The 27,679-nt window shown below is 39.6% G+C and overlaps 2 protein-coding genes across 4 annotated transcripts; one reads left to right on the top strand and one right to left on the bottom strand.

The window, feature by feature from the left end:
- Positions 1-9,446: 9,446 nt before the first annotated feature.
- Positions 9,447-26,235, bottom strand: LOC309392270 (OX-2 membrane glycoprotein-like). 2 transcript variants are annotated; one of them, XM_081953328.1, is made up of 5 exons: positions 25,294-26,235; positions 14,746-15,066; positions 11,510-11,827; positions 10,654-10,793; positions 9,447-10,008 (listed from the first exon to the last, which is right to left on the bottom strand). In XM_081953328.1, exons 1-5 carry the CDS (start codon positions 25,313-25,315, stop codon positions 9,904-9,906), a joined length of 906 nt encoding a protein of 301 aa, XP_081809454.1. In that variant the 5' UTR covers positions 25,316-26,235; the 3' UTR covers positions 9,447-9,903. The 2 variants fall into 2 exon arrangements, with proteins under 2 accessions (XP_081809454.1, XP_081809453.1); XM_081953327.1 differs by lacking the exon at positions 25,294-26,235 and adding an exon at positions 15,883-15,979.
- LOC309392276 (uncharacterized protein) lies at positions 11,590-26,426 on the top strand (the record flags this gene model as incomplete). 2 transcript variants are annotated; one of them, XM_081953338.1, is made up of 4 exons in its annotated part: positions 11,590-11,718; positions 16,997-17,095; positions 18,559-18,607; positions 26,229-26,426. In XM_081953338.1, the coding sequence occupies exons 2-4, from the start codon at positions 17,070-17,072 to the stop codon at positions 26,424-26,426; spliced, it is 273 nt and encodes a 90-aa protein (XP_081809464.1). In that variant the 5' UTR covers positions 11,590-11,718; positions 16,997-17,069. The 2 variants fall into 2 exon arrangements, with proteins under 2 accessions (XP_081809464.1, XP_081809463.1); XM_081953337.1 differs by lacking the exons at positions 11,590-11,718; positions 16,997-17,095 and adding an exon at positions 17,708-17,847.
- Between the last annotated feature and the right edge of the window lie 1,253 nt (positions 26,427-27,679).

Here is a 27,679-nt window from a genome sequence, read left to right as displayed (position 1 = left end):
AGAACTTGCACAATTGGTGGCTGACTAAATACTTTTTTGCCCCACTGTATTTGAATTAGCTCACAATTGGAAAGGATTAAAAAGTCAAGCTGATAGAGTAAAAGCTTAAATTTCTTCTTTGCATCTCCCTGAAAGGCTGAAACTGATTTTGGACAATGTTATTGGTGTGTGTGTATATAAATTTTATCCTTGAATTGTACTGAATTGTCTTGATATCTGTAATAGCAAATATCAAAGAGCTTGCACAGAAGAAATTATTTATAATTAAAGTTCTACTGGATTGCTATTTCAGAATGGAATGGAGACAGCAAAATAAACATTCTTCACTGTTTTCATTACCAAACCGAAGGCACGGTTGTATTCTCTAACACATATACAGTTATCTTCACAAACGTATGACACCAGTGCTTGAATTACCTGATATGCTTCATTATTAAAAAAACGTCTGAGAAACCAGTAAAAAGTTCATATTTTACAACATTGGAGACCCATGGCAGCCTAAAGTTCTGCAGTAGGACTAGGGTCTCAACAGGATCATCAATTCTAACTGTAGAAAAATAAGCATATCCTGAATACATTGGATTCACAAGTTTTTATATTAACTATGTTAATAGCCAGGGGCCAAGGTAGAAGCTATAGAATCAAATTTCACAGTCACCAGTCTTAGAATTTATTGAAATTCTAAGCTGTACCATCCAAAACAAGTGATGTCAAATATAATTGGATAAAAGGTCAGCACAGGAGCATCATCCCAAACCAGAATAAGAATGTTAAAGTGGTCCATTTGCTGTGCTTAGTCGTGGTTGCTATTCAAAATATGTATTCCATAGAAACATGCACTATATGTAAGGTTTTTTAATATCTGGTGATAACTCATAAAAATTTTCCAGGAGTAAACTTAGTATAGCTTAGATAGCAAAATCTATTTCTCGTTTGCCTTCCCCCCACACACGCCCAAAAATCCCCATCTGTACATTTACCATATTTGAGTCATAGAAAAGAGATTTGCTAAATCTTAGAACAGTTGGTAGAAGAGATTATTTTATGGCATTCCAGATCCATTTAAAATTTCATATTTAATTCATCCATTCTTTTTTCCCTCTATGTACTATACTTTAAATTAGAAATTTCTTGGAGCAGGTATCTGTATTCTACAAGGGCTCTAGGATTCAATATTATCATAATCAATAAAAATAAAATCAGCTGTTCACCAATATCAAAATAGAGAAATGGTTCTAGTCTACTTGTTTAAAGCCCATATATAATAAAAGATATCAACCACATTTACTCTTGAGAGAGAATTCGTAATGCACATGTTCACTCCAATGCCCAAACCCATCTTTAGGCAGATCTTAGCCCTAGTTTTTTTCTGCACAACCAATTGACCAACATGACTTCCCTGATACTGTACACACTTACCTTCAGTTGCAGATTCTGGTCGTGTGGAAAAGGAGAATGCAGCCAAGACTTCTATATCCAACTAAACAGTGAACTGTGATTTTAAAAAAAGTTGGAATGCTCCTCCTATCCTTCAAATCCTTATGCCCAAGGGTTTCAAATCATTATTTTGCTCACAACATCTGAATAATAACTGGTTACTAAAACTGGTTTGACAGATGTTCTCATCTGATAATCTCAAAGAGAATCTTATCTAAATAAACTACAAAAATTTGTCCTAAAATAATCCTTGTTGACCTGTGTTGTGAACTGCAAATCATTTAGAATACCAAAAGATCTGGTATGATTTCTGCTTTACTGGAAATGTTAAATGATTGCTACAATTGAACTGGTAATTTATTTGGGTAAACTAATCAAGAAATGTCAATCAATACAGTTGGATATAGAGGATGTGCTTAGTACATAGACCAGTGGGTTATTTGAAGATTCTTGCTGAAAATATATATAGCCTTTTTAAGAAGCTGATGAAGTGGAACAAACAGGGTTTGGAAAAAACAGTTACGTACAAATCATTGTTTTTGACTCTGCCATCTAATAACGAGAAACCCAGGAACAAACTACTTTTAAGTGGTTTGCAAAGGTTTAAAGGTCAACTATTTCTAAATTTCTGATATGATTTTAAAAGAAACTGGCAGACACTGCAACGGGTACACAAATTAAACCAGAATGGTTCTCATTGTACAGATAGTTATGATGTGAACTATTTGAAAGATTTGCTTTCTTGAATGAAGTCACACAATAAATGATTCAAGTAAAATTGCTTCCAGGAATCCAGGTTTCATTAGATGGAGCAGCAAAACAGTATTCTGATCCAATATGTAAAATCTTAATTAAATCTTAAGAAGTTGAATGGGACTTACTGTAGTTATTTCGGATTTATTTATTACACGTTCATCTGTGTTGTTTTCAGACATTATTGCAGCAATCTGTCAAGAAAGTCTGGCAAATGAGCTTTTGAAAACAAATAAAGATATTGAAAAGATGTGATTTTAAATTAATCTGACATCATCACTTTTAATAGTATGATTTTGCTGGATTCTGGACCTGAAAAATAGGACGGAGACCTAACATGACTCAAAGCTTGTCCAAAGCTTGACAACTCAAAGTTGTCCATTCCTGCTTTGTTGGGTTATCCGAACTTTGGAAAAATGTATTTCCCTATATTTTAGTGGCTAAAACTTGAAAAATTTGCTTCTTAAAATTTTACAATCATTTCACAGTATTAGTTTATTTTAGCCAGAAAACAGACTCAGGATGTTGTATCATTTTAAAGTTTTATCAATTATGTTTTCATGCATTTTTAAAGATAAGAAGTGAGCCTGTTTCTCTTACATTCTCTTTGTTTTTCCACATATACACACCGGTATCTCTAACACCCATCTATCTATATATTGTCTCTCTTGAATTGTAATGGGGGGGGGGGGGGAGAGAATTAGATAAGAATATCCCTTCCCATTTCTATCAAACTTCAAGTATGTTTTGAATAATGATGCAGGCAGAGTGATTTCAACACCAGATGGCAGCATACGATCTTACTATTAAGAAAGAGTTACTGCGCATGTTAATAAAAGTGCAAGACCAATAACTTGCAGATATTCTGATTACTTGAGAAAATATTAGCACTAATACATAATTAAGTTTTGACAGCAACTTCAAACACTTGTGACCCGACATTAAGAACAGCTAGCTAGCTGAACAGAGATTTTCATAAACACCTTTCCCTGACTGGAAAAAAAAGTATGTAACAAAAAAAACCTTCAGAACTGAAGAAGCTTCTTGGATGAGAAGTAAAACATCTTTAAGGATAAACAAAGCCCAGTTGCCTTTTAAAATAGCACTTTTTGGTAAAACTAAGATGCAGAGTTATGTCAAAAGATAATTTACTTCGCAGATTGCGTATTTGTATGTGTTTGGGATTGCATTGTATGGTGGCAAATTAAATGCATTAATCTGTTATGTTCTCAAAGCAAGACACTTTGGTCTAGTGATTACTGCACCTCCCAGTGGAAACTAGGAGACTGTGAGTTCTAGTTCCATTTTGCATGAAAAAAAGCTGGGTGACCTTGGGCCAATCTGCCCAACCCATTTCCCAGGATTGTTGTGTGGAAAAAGCAATAGGGGGGCAGAACAAGTATTAGTATGTTTGCCACTTATTAAAAAAATAATAAAGACAGAAAATAAATAAACTGCCAGAGCAAATAACTTTACATATAAGGTTATCTCCCTTACAGGTAAGATATTAGAGTTTGTCTGTTGTTTAGTTAGCTTACCTTATGGGGGCATCAAAGATTGTAATTTATCAATGATTTCTGAGATTACAGGTAGTCCTCAATTTACAACAGTTTGTTTTGTGACATTTCAAAGTTACAACAGCACGGTAAAAGTGACTTATGGCTATTTTTCACACTTACGACCATTGCAGCATCACAATGACCATGTGATCAAGATTCAGACATTTGGCAACTGACTTCATATTTATGATGGTTGAAGTGTCCTGTGGTCAACCTTCTAGCAAGCAAAATGAATGGGGAAGCCAGATTACACTTAACAATCATGTTACTAACTTAATAACTGCAGTGATTACTTAACACCCGTGGCAAGAAAGTTTGTAAAATAGGGCAAAACCGACTCATTGAGCAACAGAAATTTTGGGCTCAGTTGTGATCATGTTGAGGGCTACCAGTGTTAATACTTCTCTGTACTCGGTTGGAATTCCCTAGTAATACCCTAGGTGGAATGCCCAATACTAAAAAGGTATGCTAAGGCCCTTATTTAAGAGGTCATGACTGTCTGATTTTAAGAACTATGGGCTGATGGGTGTTATTCCAAATGTAGCTACAGCACCAAAGTAGAATCCCTGCAGCTCCTGGCATTGTTGGTGAATTTGCTGTAGTGCGCAGATACTCTTTAACCCTGATAAATAATATTGAAAGGACCCCTGAAGGATTAGAGCATACACAAAGTATAACCTAATTGAGCTTTTGTTAAATTGCTGTTGAGAGAAGCTCCATTGTAACCTAACGTGCCAACTTCATAGATAAAATGTCTAGACAAATTGCCAAGCTTAGCCTAGTAAAGTAAGTACTTATGAAAAGAAAAAAAAGTGGATTGTACCAAGCAACCTTGCTTGTAACTTGAAATGTGTGTTCAGCACTCCCTAACAAAGCTCTGTCTTATATGCCAGAAAATGTATTTCTTTCCTCTTCTAAGGTCCATTGTTTTCAGTGCGCTGAGAAAAATCATGACGTTTGCGTAACATGAAATAAAGTTTCTAACACTATGACGATCTGTACAAGATGTGCAAGACTACAAGAAGTTTGACAAAAAGTTCTTTTTCACGGACGGTGAGGTTCACGCCTGTTTTATTCTCTATGTTAAGGTGCTCTGTTAAGGTGGGAGACAAAAATGCCGTCAAGTCTTTTTGCTTTCTGCAGAAAATAAAAACCGATTATCAGTAGCCTTGTGTTCAGAGTTTCATTGGAATGACCAGATTCTGAGCTGAATTCAAAAACCTTACAATACCTAGCAGAAGGAAATAGGGTAGTGCAGCCCTGTTCCTATTTTTGTACCTTAAAATTGTTGCAGCAAGTGTTGACCACAATGATTTTACCAGAAATGGAGCAGGAGGTGAGAAGGAAGAGTTTGTGCAGGTTCTACTTCTATATCTCTTGAATATCAGAATGGCTTCCTTACTGAATCCTGCAATTATCTCTGTAGCCTCTCTATTGTTTTTAAATGAAAGCCTAAAGTGGGGGGGGGGGACCACTTGAAAGGATTGTGTGGAAGTGGTATGAATTTCTTCAAATTTGCTATTTATAATCATCTGCATTTCTCTTTCATATAAGTTCAGGTTAGATTTTTTTTTGTGGGGGGGAGGAACCTTCAGAACTCAAGTGAGCAAGCGTACAGTAAAAAGAAAAGTTTGATGGGAGAGTTTATTTATTTATCCATTTATTTCTTTTTTTAAAAAATCCATTGCTTAGGCACAACTGCCAAAGCAACTTAGGCAATGTACATGATAAGAAGTAGCTAAAACAGAATCAAATATTTAAAAATATAATACCCTTACTAGGGAAACTGACCGTACCATGTAAGGCACCCCAAGGGAAGTTACAGGATACAGTGTCCAGGGCCAGGTTTTCATAGTTTTCCAATAGGACAGCAAGATTGGATCTGCATTGATTTCAGAGGGATGCTCTTCCACAAGACAGGGACTTCACTTCAACTCAAGAGAGTGAAGAGGCAAAAGAGGGAGGAGAAGAAAAGGCACAGATCTGGAGACCCTGCTGACCGATGGCTGCTGCAAGTTGGTGCTAGTTGCCCATTGCATGTGATTGGAGCATAGGCTGTAGAAGTCATAAATGTGAAGATTGGCGGTAAGTTTACATCTTTGTTATAACTGTGAATTACAACTGTGAACTGTAAACAAAGCAAACGCTAAACAAGGAATGAAAGATTCTGTTAATGTAGACTTACAACAAAGTAGCATTAGTTCATCTAGTCCTATCTGGTTTATCTGGGACAGCTGACATCAATCTTGCAACTCTGAAATTTCCTGCTGCCACTTTTAACCGCTTGATCGATCAGGGCAGATTCTTCCTGCCTCTCTTGTCTGATGGTTTCCTAGGCAGCATCTCGTTTCTTGAGGTCATCCACACATGCCATTACACATTTTATGAGCACAGCAGATCTGATCTGTTGATCTGTGCTTACAATTTAGTGTTTGGTGTGAACCAGCCTTAGAATCATGCAGAAACTTAGAATTTTCTTTTTTCTTTTTTTAATTATGTTTGATCAAGTCATTTTAGACTCCTAATAATCACAGTCCTTAACCTGTTCTTTCAGGTCTTTGTGCTCATCACCACTATATCTGATTCACTTACCTTGCTGTTGACCATGTTTTCTTCTCTCTCCTTCTACCTTTCCTAGCATTAGAGCCATTTCTAGAATGTTCTATGCATAATGTAGAATACTTTGAAAGGTAGGATTCTTTGAACCAGGTCATTTATGCCTCAAGTGAAAACTCTCAACTTTTCATCGTACAAACAGGTTTTCTTTGTTTTATGAAAATCAAATGTTTTTTTCAAAAGGTACAATGGGCATAAGACATCACTGTTTTAACATAAGCATAAAAAAAAGAGATTGGCACAAGTAAAGGGAGCTGCTGTAGCATTTTAAATATTGATGTTTTCTATTTATTCTCAGCTATGTCATATACACATCTAAACTGTATAAGTAATTTTAAAAATATTTAAATGTTTATTATTTTATTTACTAATACCATAACATTTACTATACTGACAATATATAAGGTCTTTCAACAGTTTACAATAAAGAAAAGTTAAAAACAATGATAAATTTCACCCAATAACAGAAGTGATCATAACAGTAAAAAAATTACTGATTCATTGGTTTAACTTTACTTTCTCACAGACTACATACGATAGACAATGGATAACATTCATTCATTCTGTTTCTGTGGCTGCCATATTGACAACACTCTGGATAGCTTACAAGCATTAAAAATGCCTTCCTGTGTGAAGAGATAACTCATAAATAAATTGCTATGATCTAATGGTACATTCACACAATATCCAAGCCTAGTGCCTGTGGAAGGAGTGAAGCATTTAAGACTGTCTTGAATAATGCAGTGTGAGGGCCAATAGAGCTTGAGAAGAGAGAAAATGGGGCTCTGTGATGTAACATGAATTAATAGACAGGGATCCAAAACATGTCAATCCTGTCATAACTTAACAGGTACACAGACGTAGTTGAAGATAGGCAAGAATACAAATATTCAGGCCCGGAAGCCATTCAAGCTTTATAGATAACAAACAGCACCTTGAATTTCACATAAGTACAGTTCACTTAACAGAAATATTTTATAACACGAAGGGGCATCCATAACTATTTTCCCACCACATTCTGAATCAGCTCAGCTTTCAAGCGGTCTCTATTGATATAATTAATATATTTCAATAGTGACCTTGTTATATTCTTGAACTTGTAATTGTGTGCATGTGTGTTTCTGTTGCTTGCATTTTATTTTTTATTTCAAAATTTAACATAAGTCATCTTTTACAATTCTGTAATGGAATTGGAACTGTATCTTTAGCAAAGTTGTATTACTGTCGTGTGTTATTTTTTACCATAAGGATCATTTCAATTGTCATAAATGAAATTATTTAGAAATTATCATTTCCCAATACCAATTGCTGAAAGGAATAGAATAAGTAGTAAATAAAACAATAGTTTAATTTCCAAATAAATATTTTTATTGAACATTAGCTGTACCCGGCCACGCGTTGCTGTGCCCAGTCTGGTTAAATGGAAAAGAAAGAAAAGAGAAAGTGCAAGTTTCTAATATGTTTAGAACAATGCTTGTGGGTATACAATATTTTTTGCTGTTCCATTGTGTGTGCAGATATAGATAAGGTGACCAACCGTCCTCCTTTAGGGAGGACAGTCCTTCTTTTGTAAGTTCTGTCCTCCCTCGAAAAGTGTCCTCCTACATGTCCTCCTTTTTGATATTTGAAGGCTAATCTGTTGCGCGTTATGTGACGTATTTTATTAAACAGTTTTTAATGGTGTTTTTTTTTTTACTTCATCGCAAGTATATTGAACAGATATTGAATCTTGTGTTGAATTTTTATCTAAAGAAATGCTAGACATTAAACTAGACAATTGTCTCTTTGAAGAAATTAGAAGACTGAATGTATATTTAAATTCTGAAAAATTAATACAATGGGAAAATCAACATGTTGAAATTGATAAAAGATGGGTGGATATTTTCAGCCATTTCAAAAATGAACATATTCCATGTGAACATTTATTTATACTTGTTCAATTTACGTTGTGCTGCCCTGGAACTAATGCAGCAGTTGAAATAGTTTTTTTCAATTGCCAATGATTTTTCGACAAGTGAGAAATCGAGATTGAATGTTGATACTCTAGCTGCAGCACTTGCCGTAAAATTCAATATGAAGGATATTTCTTGTTCAGATATTTCCAATATATTGTTAGAAGATGATACATTGACAAAAAATATTAATTCAATGGAAAAGTACTCATTTAAATAATAATTAACAGGCATGTAAGTATAATTACAATATAAAATGTTGCAAATGTTTTTATTATGCATATATCATATTTTAGTGTATTATTGTTGCAATGGATAAAATATTTCTTTTATTTACGATATATTTTTTCCAATTTATTTGTCCTCCTTTTCATTGTAAAAAAGTTGGTCACCTTAGCATTTTGGACAATAGAATGTGTTTTGTCCTCCTTTTCATTGTAAAAATGTTGGTCACCTTAATATAGAGATTGTCTGGTTTGCCGACTCTAGAACACGTAACATATAATTATCCATGTGAGAAATAATCCGTGTCTAGATCTAAACCGCACAATTCTAAAAATTGGCCCTGAGCTTTATTGATGGTGATTGCAAACGCCAATTGAATTGGGAATTGCAATCTCTTAAATTGAAATGGCATATGGGTTGGAATCATAGGAATGCGAGGATATCGCTTAGAGCATTTTCCATCTATCATGCATGGTGAATTTGGATTCAGTGCAAGGTCCATGTAAGGTCCATGTATCATATTTTTCGTCACAACTAACACAATGTCACACAAAATAATTAAATCAAAATGAAAATTAATGGAAATCTATGAAAAATCAATATAACAATGCAATCGGAAACATTGAAATGGAATCGTGAAATATTTAGTATAGCGTGTGTTGCTTTTACGTCCAGCAGATGGCGCTGGTTTTCAAAAAAGCATGTTTTTACAAAAAAGCATGTTTTTACCTGTCACAGGTGTGACATCTATATTAAATACGTATATAAAAACATGCACGTATTCGAATGCAATGTTGTGTCAAAATTTCAAAGCAATCGGTGAAGAACTTTTGGAGATTTGAGATTTTGAACAAACAAACATTGCATTTATATAGATTACTATATTATTTAGCTTAATGTCTGGTTATCAGTATGCCTTACACAGAATACAGCTCATAAACATTAATTGTAAACACATAGGCAATATCTAATTTGGAAAAAAAATCCAGAATAAGGAGTATTCATAAGGAAACTATCATTGTTTTTTATTTGTTTATTTAGCATATTTAAGAATCACCCATCTCTCTCACAGAAAGAGTCTGAGCAGTATACAAATATAATATTAAAAGCATAAAAACTGTACATAATATTTAAAAGAGTATATTTAAAAAAAGAATGTGAAAAATTAATTAAAGGGCAAGGAGCTTTAGGCACTAACCAGCCTGCTGGATGCCTGTTTCTCTCAGTGCTCAGAGCAAGGCCTCAGAGCTATGTGTTCATGCCTTTCCGTCATACGATTTCATATTTTATAGAAAAAACATTTCATGTGTCAAAATATTTATATATAAATAAAAAACCTGACTTAAAAAAAGAGAAATGTTTCATGGGTCCAGAAACTTTCTTTCAGTGAGTGATTTCACAGGGGCCTTTTTCTTTGTGCAGTCATTTTTTCTACATAATGTTCTTCCGGAACAAAGTGGAACGACCTGGCAGAAAAATAACACATTTTAAAGGCTGAATTAAGGAGAAGTTCTAGACTGTAAAATTATAATCTGTTTAGAACAGAAATTTCAGCTGAGGAAAAGCTGCTTATTGTTTTCAGGACTTGAAGTACTCTGCTAATATTGCTTGGGACCTTTATTGATTGGAATCACTTCACTGGCAGATTCTATTTTTCTGCTGGCAAAATTACCATGGAAATAGAGATTACTGTTCTTATTGCTTGGATGAGTAGAAATGTCCATTCTACACCCAACAATTATATCATATTACCCAGTGTACCGATTAGCTATGGTGTTTGTATAAAAATTATCCTGCCTTTCTCAATGCCTCTAAAAAGCAATATTGAAAGTCTAGATCTGCCTTTCCTTATTTGCTTCTATTTTTGCTTTTCTGTCCATTGGTTATCCTTCCTTCACCAATCTCCTTCATGAAGATCCTGTGTATATATGTAGATATATTCAGCTATATCCCAACTTTGTGGCTCAACTGGGTCAGCAAAATCTGTTGTTGAAATATATAGAGGACTGAAGTCGAAATTAGCTCTGATTATCTCCTACAATGTAATTAACCTCATTGTGCTGGGGCGTTTAAATGTTCCATAGATACTATAGGATATATTTGAGACTTACCCAGCATGGAAGATCTTGCTCTTTTTCTACTAGTGTTCTTCTTCTTCGCCAGTATATGAAAAAGATAAATAATCCCAGGAGAAATAGGGAAACCAGTATACAGATAGTTGCAATAACAATTTTTTGATGCTTGTTTGGGGCTATAAAGAGAAATTAATAAATAAGAATTAGCTGATGAAATAATAATAAAAGATGGAATAGAAAACATCAGGTGCTCGGAGAACTGTATTAAAATCTGGCTTTATAAAAGAATCCTAGGGACATAGTTCGTACTAGATCCAGTCCATTCAGTGTTGTCAATAGCATAACCATAATATAACATTTCTAATACAGATGATGGATCCAATTGGAGCACTAATGATATGAGTGGGAAAAGTCTAGAAATCACATACTGAGGTTTTTTCCTAATACACTTCTACAGAAATACAATTTTTAAATGCATTCTTTACAATAAATACTTTATTTACTTGTCTAAGTCAGGGAAATGGCTTGCCTTTAGAAATGCCAATTAGAAATTCTGCAAGTTATAATCTCTAATACATCAGTAATAGAAACAAGCTGAGAAAGTATGTTTGTTCTAAGTGGGGTTTTTGGTTTTTTGTAAAATTAGCGTTTAGTTTTTTAAAAAAAACTTTTAGAGAATTATAGATTTGATCAAGGAAATGACTGGCATCCTTTGGGCTCATTGGCTCATAAAATAATAAGCACATGAAGAAAGTGTTTGCAAAGAAAAATAGTAGGTAACTTCAAAGACAAACTACGGTAAGACAAGAGATAAGAGAGTGGGTGCAGGAAAAGGGGAAAGGAAATGGAAAAAGGAAAGGAAAAGAAAGGAATTTTCAGACCTTAAACCCACCTTGTTTGCACCTTGTTATCTTGTTTTCAGATAACGTCAACTCTTGTGAAGTGTTTAAAGATGGATGATGAATAACACAGATTACTGAATTTTCTGAGACTGTCTTGGACAAGACTTGAGCAAACGTGCTGATAACAGTTACAGTCTTATTCGAGTGCAGAATCATATGTGATTTTGGCTTTATCTGAAGAGGATTCTTCATCTTCCAGGTAATTACTGGAGTTGGTCTTCCTGTTACTGAACAGTTTATTTCTCTCATTTCTTCCTTATTATCTGGATTTGGAATTTTTCTTACATTTATTTCAGGTTCTGTTAAAGCTTCAAAACAAATTGTTCAATTAATATTTACAGCTATGCTTTGGGAGTAAGAAAATTTCAATTATTCTTGCTTCTGATGAGTTAGATTGTCATGGTATTTAGTATTAACCAAATTACTCATTTATTAAGCAACAGTAAAGAGGAGAGAGCTACAAAGGGAAGGATTTCCTCATTAGCAATGGACCATTATGGTGAGAAAGAAGGGAGAGAACCTAGAAAGATACTGTATGTAGAGCTGATTAGCTACCACTATCTGGTCTAGTATAGGTAGAAAATAGATAGAACACATGTCCAGGTAGCATGCTACATATTGAATTGCTGTTGAGTACATGCTTAATATGGTCAGCAATGATTTGCCTCTTTTTAGCCGAGCTGGATTAAATGGTTATAGGTATTACCACCTATAGTTACAATCATATATAGAAATTACAGAGTTCACTGCCATAAGCTGATTATGATTATTAGGTTTCCCAACCTAAACCCCACAGGATGGCAAGTGATTTGGTTGTTGTTGAAACAGGAGGGCACAGCAGCAGCAGCAGTATTGCCCAATACTGTAGGAAGATCTGTCACCTTATAGTTTGAATTTAATATCTTGTAAACTGTTGTCAAAAGGCTTTCAATCCAAGCAAAGTTGTGTTAAAACAGCAAAGAATCAGGTTGCATGAATGCAGTACAGGAGCAGTTTAAGTGGATAAACTGTGGAGTTGATATGACTGATCTGTTGCCCAATATTAGCCACCTCCTTCCCACTATTAGTTGTTTAATTAGGAGGTTTCCAGGGATTTCAAGTAAAGATTCTTTTGATGTACTGTATACTGTAATCATGGAAATTGTCACAGAAAAGGAAGGAGAGTTTATAGTGTCTTAATGTAATAGCATGCAAAATTCCATGGCATAGCGGTATCTATTAGCTGATGTGTTGAAAAACTAGCGTAGTAAGACCTGGTTAGCACTTAGGTGGGAGACTACCAAAAAGTTTAGAGTTGGAGGCTATGGTGATATATGGGGGAGGGGGGGGGAACATCCTGAAAGAATAGCAAGGTTACCAGAGAAATGATATGAACATATGCATGTAGCTTCCAGGAGATGAACTGGGATCAAGAGGATCTTTACTTTTACCCTAGAATGTACACAAACACCATCTGTTCTTGTATTGTGAAGCTGCCTTATTTTCTTTATTAACACTGCAAAAGATGCCACAAAAGGCAGGTATCATAGATTTTTATGACTATGTTAAACAATTGCTAAATTAATTGTTATTGATCCAGAGAAGGAATGGTGATTAAAATGTTATCATAATATCTATTACTTAAACCTGGCATAAAATCTGAAGTTTTATTGGCTAATTTACACAACTCAATGTGTAGTGCAAAACATAATTACAGTTTTTATATAATTGATATAACCCCTCCTCAAAAACCCATATATTAATATTATGGTATCATATGGTGGTCCACCAGGGAAAAATACATGAATTAAAAATTACTCAATCCTATTTTAGCCAAATATAGCCTATTATACAAAACAATTCAGATTTCTAATTCTAATCATCACCTGGATTTCTGTTATATGAGTCACTGAACATACCTGGTGTCAGTAGCTCTAAAACAGGGGTATCAAACTCACATTGTCACGATGATGTCACGTGACGTATCGGGACTTTTTCCCCTTTCACTAAAACGGATGTGGGCATGGCCAGCACATGGTACATATGGCCCATAGGCCAGGAGTTTGACAACCCTGCTTTAAAAGATATTGTAAGGTATAGTAAACATTAGATTCAAGGAGTGTTCCTGTCTTTGTGAAATACTGTCACCAATACCCTGCAAGGGTTATCTTCTAATAAAATAAAATACACTACCCAAAAAGGACAAAAACACCCAAGCTGGCAAAATACGGAAATATGAACTTTTGGAAATGGAGCAGAAAAACATCTATGTTACTTTTATGTTGAGTAAGTGTTTAATAGAAAGTGGCATCACCCATTTCTGCTGTTCAGCAATGGTTGCCTGCCCATTCTGACAACAGGGCAAGTAAGCAGTGTAGATAAATCCACAGGAAAGATGGAAAGTGTTGATCAGAAGAACCAAGAGGCAAAACAACCATGAATGATAATTATCTGCGTTGATCTCTCAACAGTGATCTGCTTTGGCACAGAGGATGAACAAGCAACCAGTTCCTAAACAATAACTTTCATACAATTCTTTCTCCCTAATAGCAAACACTTGAGCACAGGTCAGAGAAGCAGAAGAGAATAGATATGGGGCAGGGAAGGTGTTAGAGACACCTTAAAAATCAAGCTGTGAATCTGCAGGCTTTTTTTTCACACAACTGATAAGAATGCAAGATAACATAGCTGAAAGAGGAACGAGATAGAAAAAGAACCAAATTCATTACAATCTCATCATGACTGGGGGGAAAAACAAAAAGGAGGGGAGGGATGGGATGAGATGGGGCAAGACAGCTTAAAACTGGGAGCTGCATCTAAAAACATTTAGAAATTACTGAATCACCTTATGAAGCTCATAGATATCAACGCCTTTAGGAAACCAGATACTGGAATTATACAATTCATGATACTTCACTAATCTTCATTCAGTTAAGCAATCTCTCTCTCTCTCTCTCTCTCTCTCTCTCCCTCCCTCCCTCCCTCCCTCTCCTTCTCTCCATGTAATAAAATTTTCTTCTTTTCTGATATTACTATAGTTAATGAGATTTTCATTAAGTCATGGAACAGAGGCAATCAACGTACACTAGTTCAGAGAAACTGTTCTCTTCTTCAGAGAAACTATTTATTGTTCAGAGAAACTATTTATTGCACCCTATCAATGTTAAACAACTGCTACAGGTAATGCTGCTAGCATGAAATGATCGACAATTGTTGAAGACCCAGATGATAAAACAATATAACTTACCATAGACTTTAAGGCATGTCTTGCCTGAAATAGGTCCTAAGGGAAATGTATTGAAGATGCAACTATAACAGCCTTCATCCTCGAATGTCACCCCATTGAAAGTGATGGCAGAAAAAGTCAAATCACTCTGGGAAAGATGGATATTGCTCTGATTACTCAGCACTTTAGCTCCATTAGCCTTGCTGTAAGTTGCTATGTTGGTTTCATTTTTTTGCCAGGTGACCTGAACAATGTCATGATTTTTGACCAACTGACAGAACAGAGTCACATTTTTTCCAGTTGTAACAGTTTGAACAGGCTTGTGAATCACTTCTGTGTCACCTGAAAAGAAAGTCCAAGGTACTAAATTCTGAAGACCTTTTAAAAAATGAATTCTTAATGACAAAATAAGTTTATATCACCACATCAGTATTTTGAATATTGTACTTACCCAGACTTTAAGATTATTTAATTAAGCACCTCTTTAGGTGCAGTTACAAATAGTAATAAATAAAAATAAATATATGAAATAACTCTCTAGCTTAGTAGCAGTAGCAATGAGGACAATAAGATTATTTAATTAAGCACCCCTCTAGGTGAAATTACAAATAGTAATAAATAAAAATAAATATATGAAATAACTCTCTAGTTTAGTAGCAGTAGCAATGAGGACACACCAGCATAGATAGGGTGTCCTGGAAGAATAGCTTTTGCCTTTTAACTTGCGATAGCCATATCTGATGTCAAAGTCATGCATTAGTTTATCAGATAATGTAGCAAGCCCCAGTAACGTACCACAATCTGATATTACCCGGCTGCCAATATTTTTTCTCTACTTTATCTGAATCTGGCATTATCATTCAATCTGTTCTGCTATCATTGGCATCATACAAGAAAAAACATTGAAATTTGCTTTTGAGATTATAATATCTCAGAGAAATACCACTCAAAGTCATCTAATCACATGACTTTGTCCATAATACTAACACGCAATTAAAGCTAATCAACAAGGAAATACCTTGCTGTCCTCTGGCTATTTTGAAGTACATTAGATTCAATCTGTTGGACCAGATGCAAGTAACTATGGAAGTTGTAGCCCAAAATACCTGGTTGCACCAGGTTGACTACAGCAATCTGAAAAGCTTGCCCAAAACTCACCTACAGAGTATTGAGTCCAGAGAACACAGCTAACAAGGAATACAGAGATCATTTTAACTCTGTGCGATGTTAAGGCACTGATAAGTTACGTTTAGAATCATGATTTATTACAGAGAAATTAAAGAGAAGTGAAAGCTATTTTTATTATTATTCTGGGGAAGTCCTTACAAAATCACAAGGGGAATTCTATGGCACTTGATTTTTTTATATACTCAATCCTATATTCACTTCTCAGAACCAGGGTCCAGTTTGAATTTTCCCGCAATCTAGGATAACCTGTAGATGTACTACTATAGGCTAGTTCCAACTCAGTCATATATTCTTGGTCATTCAGTTTACTCCGAATTTCCCAGTGTTTAATATAAATGGAAAGAAAACACTTGGAATCAGCTTCAAAATCCCAACTTACAAAAGAATCATTGGCCTCACTATTCCACTTCTTTCAAAGAGATATGTTACTTAGCAATATGCTGTAAATACATGACGACTTTAGCTTACTACTAGGTATGAGGCCCACTTTCCTTTAAAACCGCAGGCTGTCAGTTGACAAGAAACTCTATAAAAAGAAAAATGTGGTTGTCTTGCTAACCACTACCTGTAATGATAAAAGTTTGTGCTGCTACTATATGAATACAAGTTCATTTGACTGAAACAAGTTAGTTCATTATATCTACACGTATTTAATGAATAATAGTTGCTTTTCAATTTCTTTAAAATGTTTGGCTTTGGTGGGATATGTATGGATCTGTGGTTTGTCACATGCTATGCAAAAAACTAAGTAACGGGCTTCATGTTTTTTTTTCTGTTGTGATTATGAGCATATGAAGTTAGTCATATTATTAAAGAAATCCTGCCTGAAGTTTCTGTCTTGTGATAGAAAATCTGTCACTTTAGATGGTATGTAAGTAGGTTTACTAGAAAGCCAGTATTTCAGTATCTGTTTTAGTCTGTTCTCTTATACTGTTGGGAAATGATGTCATTTGTTTGGTAACGACACCCCCAGAGAAGATATGGGAGAGGAATGTTTTTTTTCCCCACACTGCAACATGATCTAGAGAACTTGTGAAAGAATGCTTATGACTTTCTGACAGGAGTTTTCTTTTGGTCTTTCCAGCCAGCAATAACCAATCCAAAGAAGACAGAAAAACAAAAGGGGAAGTTAATTTAGGGTTACCAGAACAGAAGACATGGGAAACAAAATAGTTAAAAAAAGGTAAGTTCCAGTTTGTTTCAAGGTCAATGTTTCACTTTAAACTTGTGTTCCTACAATTACTATAATTAATGCCAAGGTCAAGTTTTCCCAAGATTGGCAAAGTGCCCAAGATTTCACCAATTGCCAGGGTCCATGTTCTCCTTTTATGAGGATTTGAAAAGTGATTTTTTAATTATATAAGTGTAGAGACTACTTTGAAAATATGTCTTCTTCCTATGCATTTTATATGGTTTGATGTATGTTGAATTTAGCTGTTAAGGAAGGGATATCTAAAACTATAGGGAAATAAGAGTCTACAGATTAGATTTTATCAGGAGAAAGGTGTTATTTTCCCTCCAATTACTAAGCAATATAATTTAAATTGTTCCATTTATTAATTGCTGGAAATTTATTTCATTTTTGCTAATATGGAAAATAATCCTTACTCATAATAACTATGTTTCTTATGAATAACTGCTGGATAATTTTGAAAACAGACAGTCATTATTTTTATGTTCCAGCAGAAGTATGTGCCGTTTACTATACTTTTCACCTAGTCAATGTTGCAAATTCTACATTTGTGTGAATGACTGAATGATTGATGAATGAATGGACAAAGATGAGAAATGAGGTCCTTGATTCATCCCCTGATGTTGCCTGGGATTGAAAGTGAAACAGTTTGTTCTGGTTGATCCATGGATGGAAGATACCAAGGAATACCAGAACCATAAGCTACCCTGGGAAGTTGAAAAATATCCCAAAACAAGACAATGGTAAGATACTTCACCATTACAAAAAAAATCTATGTTTATGCAGCCAGCAGGAGGAAAACTCCATTTGAAGGAGACTCTATACATATGTATAGGATTGCAAAATAAATTACCATTTATTGTCTTAAAATGTATGTAACAACAGAGTTGTGCCTTTATCAACTAGTTAAAGTTAACTAGTTAACTGTTCTCCCCCTCTGGACTTTCCATCACTAGCAATGATTATCATCAGTAGGATCAAAATATGCTTATTATTCTGTAAGACTTTGAGAACCTAATCAAGATACTGTATGTGCCTTCTAAAAATCGCAGAAACTGTAATCATTGAAGAAAAGATAGGAACAGATTGCACAGTAAAGTCAAAGCAGAAAGAAACTTAGTGAAGACAAAAGAGCAAATAAATTGGGTAGAATGCCGCTACTGGTTTTGTCTTGATTTTATCTGCAGAAAATTGCAGAAAGAGAAATAAGCAATGGTACCATATTTCCACCATCTTGCAATGATAAATAAAACTAACCAAGGTCAAGATAAGAGATAGTAAAGAAATCTAAAATAGTCAAAAAACAAAAGCAAACAAAAATCAAAAGGAAAATTCATAAAGAAAACATTCAGGAAACTGATAAATTCAAATATAATGTTGATTCAAACAATGAAATCATTAATACTGTGGCTGCTCAGCCCCCTTTAGCTGTTTCTTTAATATTTCTATTGCAGCAAAAAACCTTGGTCTCATTTTAGAAGAAGACATGCAGTGAGAAAAGATGTAAGTAGTCTTCTACTTCGTTTAACTTTTTGGTTCTAGGCTTGCTTGGTAAGGGAATGTGGCTGAGGTATATACCAGCACAGGAATCTATAAAGTGAATTATCTGAAGATACTTTTGCTTGGTTAGGATTTGTAGTAGGAATTGAGAAACTCAGGTTCAATCTATCCCAGTCATGGAAATTCGGGGAGTGATTTTGGAGCAGTACAATTTATTTTCCAGGCTAGGATGATGGTTTGCGTGCCAGCAAAGAAGACTCTGTGTGCCATCTGTGGCAGGCGTGCCATAGGTTCGCCATCATGACCTTACACCCTTCTGTCCTCCCTTTAAGTCAGGTCTCCTGTGAGTTTATTGCAGCTTTATGGTGCTTTCTATTTTTAACCATAAAAGAGAAATGGTTAGCTGTTGCCTTCTTTTGGGAGTTTTTCATTTTTCAGTCTATAGATTTGGGGTTTCTTAAGTTATCATAGTGATCATCTACTTACCTTTTCAAAGTCAGCAAAGTCAGCTTGGTGCTGCACCAGTGGTGGGTTTCAAATTTTTTTAGAAACTCTTTTGTAGGTGTGGCCTGCTTTGTGGGAGTGGCTTGTCAGCCATGTGACCGAGTGGGCATGGCCAATTTGTAAAATGTGGTGAAATTCACTTAACAATGCTCTTGCTTAGCAACCAAAATGTTGACTCAGAAACTCTGGCATTTGAAGCACACAAGTCTTAAAGCTGTCAAGTTACAAGATCCTTGCACCCCTAATCCTTTAGAAAAAAACCCCCCAGGGGTGTTGAAACTTGACAGCTTTAAGACTTGTGGACTTCAACTCCCAGAATTCCTCCTCCAGTCATGTTGGCTCAGGAACTCTGGCATTGAAGTGTGCAAGTCTTAAAAGCTGTCAAGTTACAAGACCCTTGCACCCCTAACTCTTTAGAAAAAAAACCCAGGGGTGTTCAAACTTGACAGCTTTAAGACTTGTGGACTTCAACTCCCAGAATTCCTCCTCTCGCTCTTCATCTTGATGATGTGCGGACAGGCGGGGGAAGGGAGCTGGAACCGGTTCTAAACGGCACTGTAGATTTGTGGAACCTCTTCTACAGAAGAGGTTAGAACTGGCAGGAACCCACCCTTCTGCTACACCTATTGTCATCACTCTTCTTCCTTACATAAAATTGCTCAAATATAGGACAGGTTTTTGCTTGGATTTCTCATTTTATTTCCAATAAAAACCAAAAACATTTCCTTACTTTCTGATCAGGTATTCATTGAAATAAATGAATTTTAAGATTGAAAGACTGAAAAGTTATGATTTATTCATTTGACGTCCACTCGCTGGCAAGCTTTAAACTTTCTCATTCGAACCTTTTTTCATTTCGAATTGTTAGTTTTATTACTGTTATTACATGTTGGTGCAAAATACCCGTTCGTTTTTAGTTTTTAATAATGGAACTGTTTTAAAAAGTCAACTTTCTTTAGGGTACAATAAAACTGTTTTATATGAAAAATTATTAGTAAGCACGGGAACAATTTTGTGACAACTGTTGAAGTCTCGAATGAGGAGACGGAGGCGAATATAAATGCAACTGTGGTTTATTGAACAAGAACTGACAGGAACACAAACTAGTCGTCTGACAGCTATTTATACCAGGAGCTGTCAGACGACGAACCAATTGGAACAAAGTATTTCTCCCGCCGGCTGGCCGGTGCGCCTGGACCAATCAGAGGAGTCCAACTCTTCACTGCCCTCTGCTGGCCAGGCTCACCGGTACACAACACCCCTTTCCCCTGGATTGCGCAGGCGTAATCGTCTAGGTACGACGGACGCCTGCGCACGCGCTGCGAGCGCCTCAAGGAAGATGGCGCCTCGCCCAGGGGAGGTGGAGTGTCGGCTCCGCTCTTGTGGCGAACAGGCCTGGCAGCGTCCAGGATGGGTCTTCCTCCCGGCAATGCACCGACAGCCAATGGTAAGTGAGCCAGCGCACCGGGAGGGGTGGTTGCGAGGTCGGAGCTAGTGGTGTGTGGACGGTCGAGCCGGCAGGCGGCGTCGTTAGGGCCTGGTTGCTTTTCTGCAGGTGTGTTGTGTTCAGGTCCCTCCGGTCGCCGACGCAACTGGCTTATGTGCCGCCGCCAATGTCTGCCATCATCGAGGAGGACCCTGTAAGAACAGGGCCCCGTGATGTCAGTCACTCTGCCAGGTAGCCACTTTGGCTCGCCGGTGTAATTGCGAGCAAATATCCCCTCACCCACCAGAAAAGACCTGGGAGGGGGAGGAACGGCAGGGGAGGAAGGATGGTAGAGAGGGTGGAAACGGTCGAGGAGTGAACGAAGACGGCGGCCAAGCAACAGCTCTGCAGGGCTTTTGCCCGTGGTGGGGCAAGGGGTGGAGTGCTGGGAACGGAGGTAGGTGGAGATGCGGGATGGCCAGGGAAGGGCGGCCATGCGGGCCAGGGCTTCTTTAGCGGAGCGAACCGCACGTTCGGCAAGGCCGTTGCCCGCAGGGTGGTAGGGGGCCACCGGGGCATGGCGGATGCCCAGGGAGGCAAGGTAGGACTGGAATTCGGTGGAGGAAAATTGGGGCCCGTTATCGGAAACGATAACGTCAGGAAGGCCATGGGTGTTAAATAGGGAATCCAAGATGCGGATAGTGGCCGAAGAGGTTGAGCTGGGCATAGGAAACAGCTCAACCCACTTCGACCAGGCATCCACCAGGAGGAAGAAGAGGCGGCCCTCAATGGGCCCCATGAAGTCGACGTGGAGTCGGCTCCATGGGCCCATAGGGAGTTCCCACTCCCTAGGGGGGGAAGAAGGTGGCGCAGAGCGCACCTGCTGGCAAGGGGTGCAACGCTGGACGTAGGCGGCGATGTCCGCATCCATGGACGGCCACCAGACATAGCCGCGGCCGAGGCTTTTCATCCGGACTATGCCAGGGTGACCGTCATGGAGGCGAGACAGGACAGCCGGCCGCAGGGAAGAGGGAACAACCACGCGGTTGCCCCACAGGAGGCAATCCTGCATGATGGAGAGTTCGAGGCGGCGGCGGAAAAAGGGGGAGAGTTGGGGATCATTGGAGGCTGCAGACCAGCCCCGAGTGACAGCGGTCATGGCTCGGTGCAGGATGGGGTCAGCTCGGGAGGCCTGAGCGATGTCCAAAACGGACATCGGTAGGGAGAGGTCAGCCAGGAGATTAATAGAGTGGACAGGGGCTGGATCAGTGACAGGAAGAGGCAGAGGGCAGCGGCTCAACGCGTCAGCGTGAGCGATGTGGCCGCCAGGCTTGTAGGACAAGGTGTAGGAGTAGGAGGAGAGGAATTCAGCCCAACGAGACATGCGGGGGGAAAGAATGGGGGGCGTGGGACGGTCCCCTGCAATAATGCCTAGGAGGGGCTTGTGATCGGTAATCAGAGAGAAGGGGCGGCCATACAAGTAGTAATGAAAACGTTTTACTCCCGCAACGGCAGCAAGAGCCTCCTTATCCAGCTGGCTGTAATTCCGCTCAGTCCTGGATAAGGTGCGGGAGTAAAAGGCTATGGGCGCTTCAGAGCCATCCGGGTAAGAATGGCTAAGAACAGCCCCGACCCCAAAGGGAGAAGCATCGCAGGCCAGGGTTAGAGGTAAGCGCTCGTCATACTGGGCGAGGACTGGCGGGGCAGTGAGCGAGCGCTTGACAGCCGCGAGCGCATGCGCCTCGCGGCTGGTCCAGACCCATGGAGAGGAAGAGTCCAGCAAACGGTGAAGGGGTTCGGCCAGGGAAGCTTTGTGAGGAATAAAGGAGGAATAAAAATTTAGGAGACCAAGGAAGGCTTGGAGCTCCACCTTGTTTGAAGGAGTGGGGGCGGAGAGAATGGCCTCGACTTTGGATGGGTCGGGGTGGATGCCGTTGGCATCGATCATGAAGCCGAGGAAAGTGACAGAGGGGACGCCGAGCTGGCACTTGGAGGGTTTGAGGTGCAGGCCGGCGGCCCGAAACTGTTGCAGGACCAGGCGCAGGGTTTTGATGAGTTCTAATTGGTTGGGGGCGGCAATTAGAACATCATCAAAATAGGGCGTGACCCCGGGGATGCCATGGAGCAAGCGCTCCATGAGCCCCTGGAAAATGCCGGGGGCCACGCTCACGCCAAACTGAAGGCGGCGGCATTTGAATGCGCCGCGGTGAGTTACGATGGTCTGCGCAAGCGCGGTGGATTCGTCGACAGGCAGCTGCTGGTACGCCTGCGCGAGGTCCAGCTTCACGAAGATGCGACCCTGGCCCAGAGTGTGCAGGACGTGCTGCACAACTGGCACAGGGTAGGGGTGTGATTGGAGGGCCTTGTTAAGAGTGGATTTGAAGTCCGCGCAGATCCTAATAGATCCGTCGGACTTCAAAGGCACGACTATGGGGGTCTCCCAGGGGGAGAAATCAACGGGTTCTAAAATACCCTGGCTAATTAATTTGTCTAGTTCGGCGTCGACTTTTGCTTTTAAAGCAAATGGAAGCCGGCGGGCCTTCAGGCGGATTGGAGGAACTGAAGGGTCGAGGTTGAGGGAGATAGGAGAGCCAGTGTAGCAGCCTAAAGAAGGGGAAAAAACATCGGAAAATTCGGAAAGGAGTGAGGAGATAGAGGGCGGGGAAACAGGAGGGAGGGGTGAAAGAGAGTTAACCCCAGCAATAGAAAGGCCGAGGGCCTTAAACCAGTCCAGTCCTAGAAGGGAGGCGAGGGGGTTTTTTACAATTAGTAAGGGAAGCTTTGCCTTGCGAGAGCCGAAAGATACGTGAAAGGATCGGCAGCCCAAGAGGGCTATGACATTTCCCTGATAGTCGCGCAAGCGGCAGTCAGGGGGTTGTAAATGATGAGGTTTGACCCAGGGCAGTAAGGAGCTAAGGGTGGCCCATGACATTACGGATCGGGCCGACCCTGTGTCCACCTCCATAGGGCAGGGAACCCCCTCAATGGCGATTTGGAGGTGCAGCTTACCTCGGCCCTCCAAAGTTGAGGAGGCCGAGTCTACAAGCCATTCAGGGTAAGCTTCAGCTGGGTCCCCCACGGAGAGGGAATGCTGACGGCGGGAAGCCATTGAAGGTGGTTGACGGGGCGGCGGTAGAGGGCTGCGGCGGTCCTGTTGGCTGGAACGGCAAACAGCAGCGAGGTGGCCCTTCCTGCCGCATTGGTGGCAGAGGGCTTGCCGGAACCTGCATTGGGAGCGTTGGTGGCGGCCGCCACAACTGAGGCACTGACGTCCATCCCGGGTGGAGAGGGTTTGAAGGCGATCGGCAGTTTGGTCTACCTCAGCGTGAAAAGAAGAAGCGGTAGATGGAGCGTAGGCAGAAGAAGGTGCCGCGTAGGGAGAGGGTGGCAAGTAAGCGGCATGCGGGTGCTGACTGAGGTGGCTGAAATCCGGTGTGGATTGATCAGCCATTTCATAAGCCCTGGCATCATCGACCGCGATCTTTAAAGTTAACTCAGGGCGAGCTAGGATGCGGCGATGGAGTTTTATGTCTCGTAGCCCATAGATAAATTGTTCTAACAGTGCGTCTTCCAAGTCACTAAATTCACAGAGACTTGCCTCAGCGCGGAGAGCGGCCACGTACTGGGCAATGGTTTGGCCCTCCTTTTGAATGCACCGGCGGAAATATTGCCGCCGGGCAAAACGAGACGGGGCGGGCTCGTAGTGTTGTTTGAGGCGAGCCAGAAGTTCGTCCCAGGGCAGCGAATTGGCAGGATCGGGAGCAGCGAGAGCCCTCGCAGTGGCGAACATCTCCCTCCCGCAGTAGTTCAGGAAGATTCCGCGCTTTCGTTCCTGGGAGAGGCTGACGAGATCGTGTGCTACGAGGAAGCAGTCGAACCTCTCGAGGAAAGCTTCCCAAGCCTCAGCCTCTGGCCGGAACGGCGAAAAGGCAGCATTTGAAGCCATTTGCGGCACTGTGTAGGGTTCCACGTCGCCCGTCCTCGTCGCCAGTGTTGAAGTCTCGAATGAGGAGACGGAGGCGAATATAAATGCAACTGTGGTTTATTGAACAAGAACTGACAGGAACACAAACTAGTCGTCTGACAGCTATTATACCAGGAGCTGTCAGACGACGAACCAATTGGAACAAAGTATTTCTCCCGCCGGCTGGCCGGTGCGCCTGGACCAATCAGAGGAGTCCAACTCTTCACTGCCCTCTGCTGGCCAGGCTCACCGGTACACAACAACAACAAGGGGTTTATTATGCATCTAGCCTCTGGCCTGAATTTATTTAATTGCCATTTCTAATTCAATTGGAAATTTTGTTAAGGATGGCTCATGAATTCTCATGACAATGTTACCACGAAGGATATTGCTCTGGATCATCCTTCTTCTAGAGAATTGATGTCTCCTTGCCTGTTCCTTACCTACTTTTCCTACATAGTAAAAATGTCCTAAACTGTTTTGCAGCAGCTGTTTTTACATGTTTTTACAGTCACCCCAACAGGGATAGGCTTCAAAAATGTTAGCAAGGGGTTCTCTGCCCGGTTGCTGGGTGGGCGTGGCTATGGTGGGCGTGGCCTAGTCAGCTTCCTGTACTGCGGCAGGGTGGGCGTTTTTGTTTTCCCCGAGCTCTGGAGGCTTTCCTCAAGCCTCCAGGTGGGCGAAAATGGCCTCCCCAGGCTCCAGAGGCCCTCTGGAGGCCGGAAATGTGCCAGTTTCCAGCCTTCCCAAACATTTTTCACCCTCTCCAAGCCTCCACCTGCACCCTGCACTTACCTGCATCCAAAACAAACTGCATGGGGATTCCTGGGAGGGGAGGGTGGGTGGGGCCAGCCAGCAGTGGGATTTGGGGGTTCTTCCAAACCCCTGTGAATCCCTAGCAACCCACCGCTGCACTCCAACTATTGTAAAGGAAAATAGAAGAGCTGGACTTTTTTTTTCTTCATTTTTTTTTTTGTTTCCTCGCTGCAGTGAATCAGCAAAATGGGATCAGGATTCTCACATTACCCATTTCTGCATCCTTTTAACTTAGTTGCATTGCTACAACTGTGAGAGAAGGGGAGGACTGTTATAAAAAAATGACCAGAGAGATGTCTAAACAATACCCTCCTAGGACTCTATTACCAACGGCAGAGGCGGCTGTTAAAACCTGTATCTACTGAATCCAGGAGGCATTTGGACAACATACTGTTGTTAACAATGAGCTCTGGGATTGAAGCCCAGGATTCAACAGAATAATTTAATGACACCAGATAACTGATTCCTTCACCCTGTGACTCAATTAGACTTGGTGTGTGAACAATACTTTTGAGGCTCATATTCTAGAAAGAAAAAGGAAATTCAGCCACACTTTCAATGGCAGTTGTACATATTAAAGTGCCCAAACCTGGAACTGCTGTTGTTTTTCAAATTTAAAGCATAATGAAACTAATTATCTGGACTATGAAGATTTGTACACATTTAGCTTACATTTTTTTTACATTTATTTTGATTGGTTTTAGTTTTAACCAAGTCTAGATCTAACTAACATTTGAGTTTTAATTACTTGACTAGCCAATATAAAGATTATACTGAAAGAACTGTAATTAGGGAATAAACCTAGTTACAGGTTATTAACCAAATTAAGAATAGTAATTAAATTAATGTGTAGGAAACATATGTATTATTAGAGCTCTAATATGGAAAAAATAACATTAATCTCTTTTTATCAGGACGACACTGTTTGCAAAATACCAGACAGCCATTCTGAATTACATTATACCACTATTGACTTTGCAGAAAGTGCCAGTAGCAACATAAATGCGTCAAGCACTATGACTGACTATGATGATATCATCGTTATTTCCAAAACAGTGACTTCTGCCGGCCAGCAAGACAACAATGATTATGATGATGTACTAATAAATTAGGAGTTGCTTTATATTGTCTGCTTAGTGTTGTTTTCTTTGGAAAAGCCTGTCAAACTGGCAGCCTGTAGGCCAGATATGGCCCGCGCTGGTCACACCCATCCAGGCTACGCAAAGGCAAAAAACATCGCAGTACGTCACAATATGGCCCGCGATGCGAGTTTGACACCCCTGGTATACAGTATTGATGTTTGCATTGTGAGATATACATGTGTATGTGCAGTCAATAATGTTCTCTCTCAAACTGTTAGAGCAGCTTCTAGGATCTTCAATATTTCATGGTGTTCTATGCTGAAATTCATACTGCCTCAAAGTCCTGGTCTAATCAGGCTATCCTTTGGTACCTACCAGACCATCTGAATCAGTCCAAACAACAGCCTTCACATGGAGAATATAACTACACCAGTGCACAGTGAGTTATTAATACAAAATGCTCAATATTGAACAGCAATTATTTGCCAGGCTTCAGTTGTAGGGAAATCTGGGAGAGATGACACTTTACCCACCAAATCTCTGGTCATCATGGGAATAAAGAGTTTTCTTTCCCCACGTCTTCTGTGACCTCATTCAGTTCTGACCTATCAGAATCCATCAATTAACTAGAAAAACAGTTGTTAGGTACTGAGGTTAGCTATATGGTGAAGGATTATTTCTTTAGAACGCTAAACCTGCTGTTAGTTAAGTCACCCGGAGTTACTGTGTGGCAACTAGGCAGCTAATAAAATTTTACAATTAAAATAAATAAGTAAAAGCTTCCCCCCCCCCCCGAAATGATGAGGAACTGGCAATTAACATGTGAAATGAAAAATAATTCTCCCCCAGCACTGAGTAACCATTAATTGTTAGTTGAGCTATTTTTATGTACAGCTCGGTACTCCAGATCTATATTCAAAAGCAGTGAGGACATAGGTCTTTTAGAAGACCATTAAACCCAGATTTAAAATCAGCCCAAACCTTATGATAGATACTGTGTTTGTGGATGTGTAGTGTTTGGTGAAGGCGATCTCCGTTATTCTTCCAGCCGCTGTCAGCACTTTTGTGCAGAGGGGAATTGACAGAATCACTCATTTCCCCTATCACTCCTTTAACCCTGGCAGAATTTAGGAGACATACACTTTGCCTGCAGAATCAGAGCACTGGTGGGTAAAGATCCATCTATACATATACTTTACTGGACAGCGTTAACCTGTTACAGCAGCTCACAATCAAATAACCAAGATGCAAGCAGATTCAAAGTAGCATATTTATTGCAATGA

The sequence above is a fragment of the Natrix helvetica genome, assembly GCF_964273705.1.
Source record: "Natrix helvetica genome assembly, chromosome: 4".
NCBI lineage: Eukaryota > Metazoa > Chordata > Lepidosauria > Squamata > Natricidae > Natrix > Natrix helvetica.
The sequence above is the reverse complement of the archived record's forward strand: the minus strand, read 5'-3'. Positions and strand labels throughout refer to the sequence as shown.

What these genes read in the sequence shown, in the direction of transcription:
- LOC309392270 (XM_081953327.1), bottom strand. Translation starts at nt 15,934, where the DNA reads ATGATCTCTGTATTCCTTGTTAGCTGTGTTCTCTGGACTCAATACTCT. An exon ending in CTGGACTCAATACTCTGTAG is followed by an intron (nt 15,067 to 15,882) that starts GTGAGTTTTGGG and finishes CTTTCTTTTCAG; the next exon opens with GTGACACAGAAGTGATTCAC. An exon ending in GATAACAAGGTGCAAACAAG is followed by an intron (nt 10,794 to 11,509) that starts GTGGGTTTAAGG and finishes TTCTCTTTATAG; the next exon opens with CCCCAAACAAGCATCAAAAA.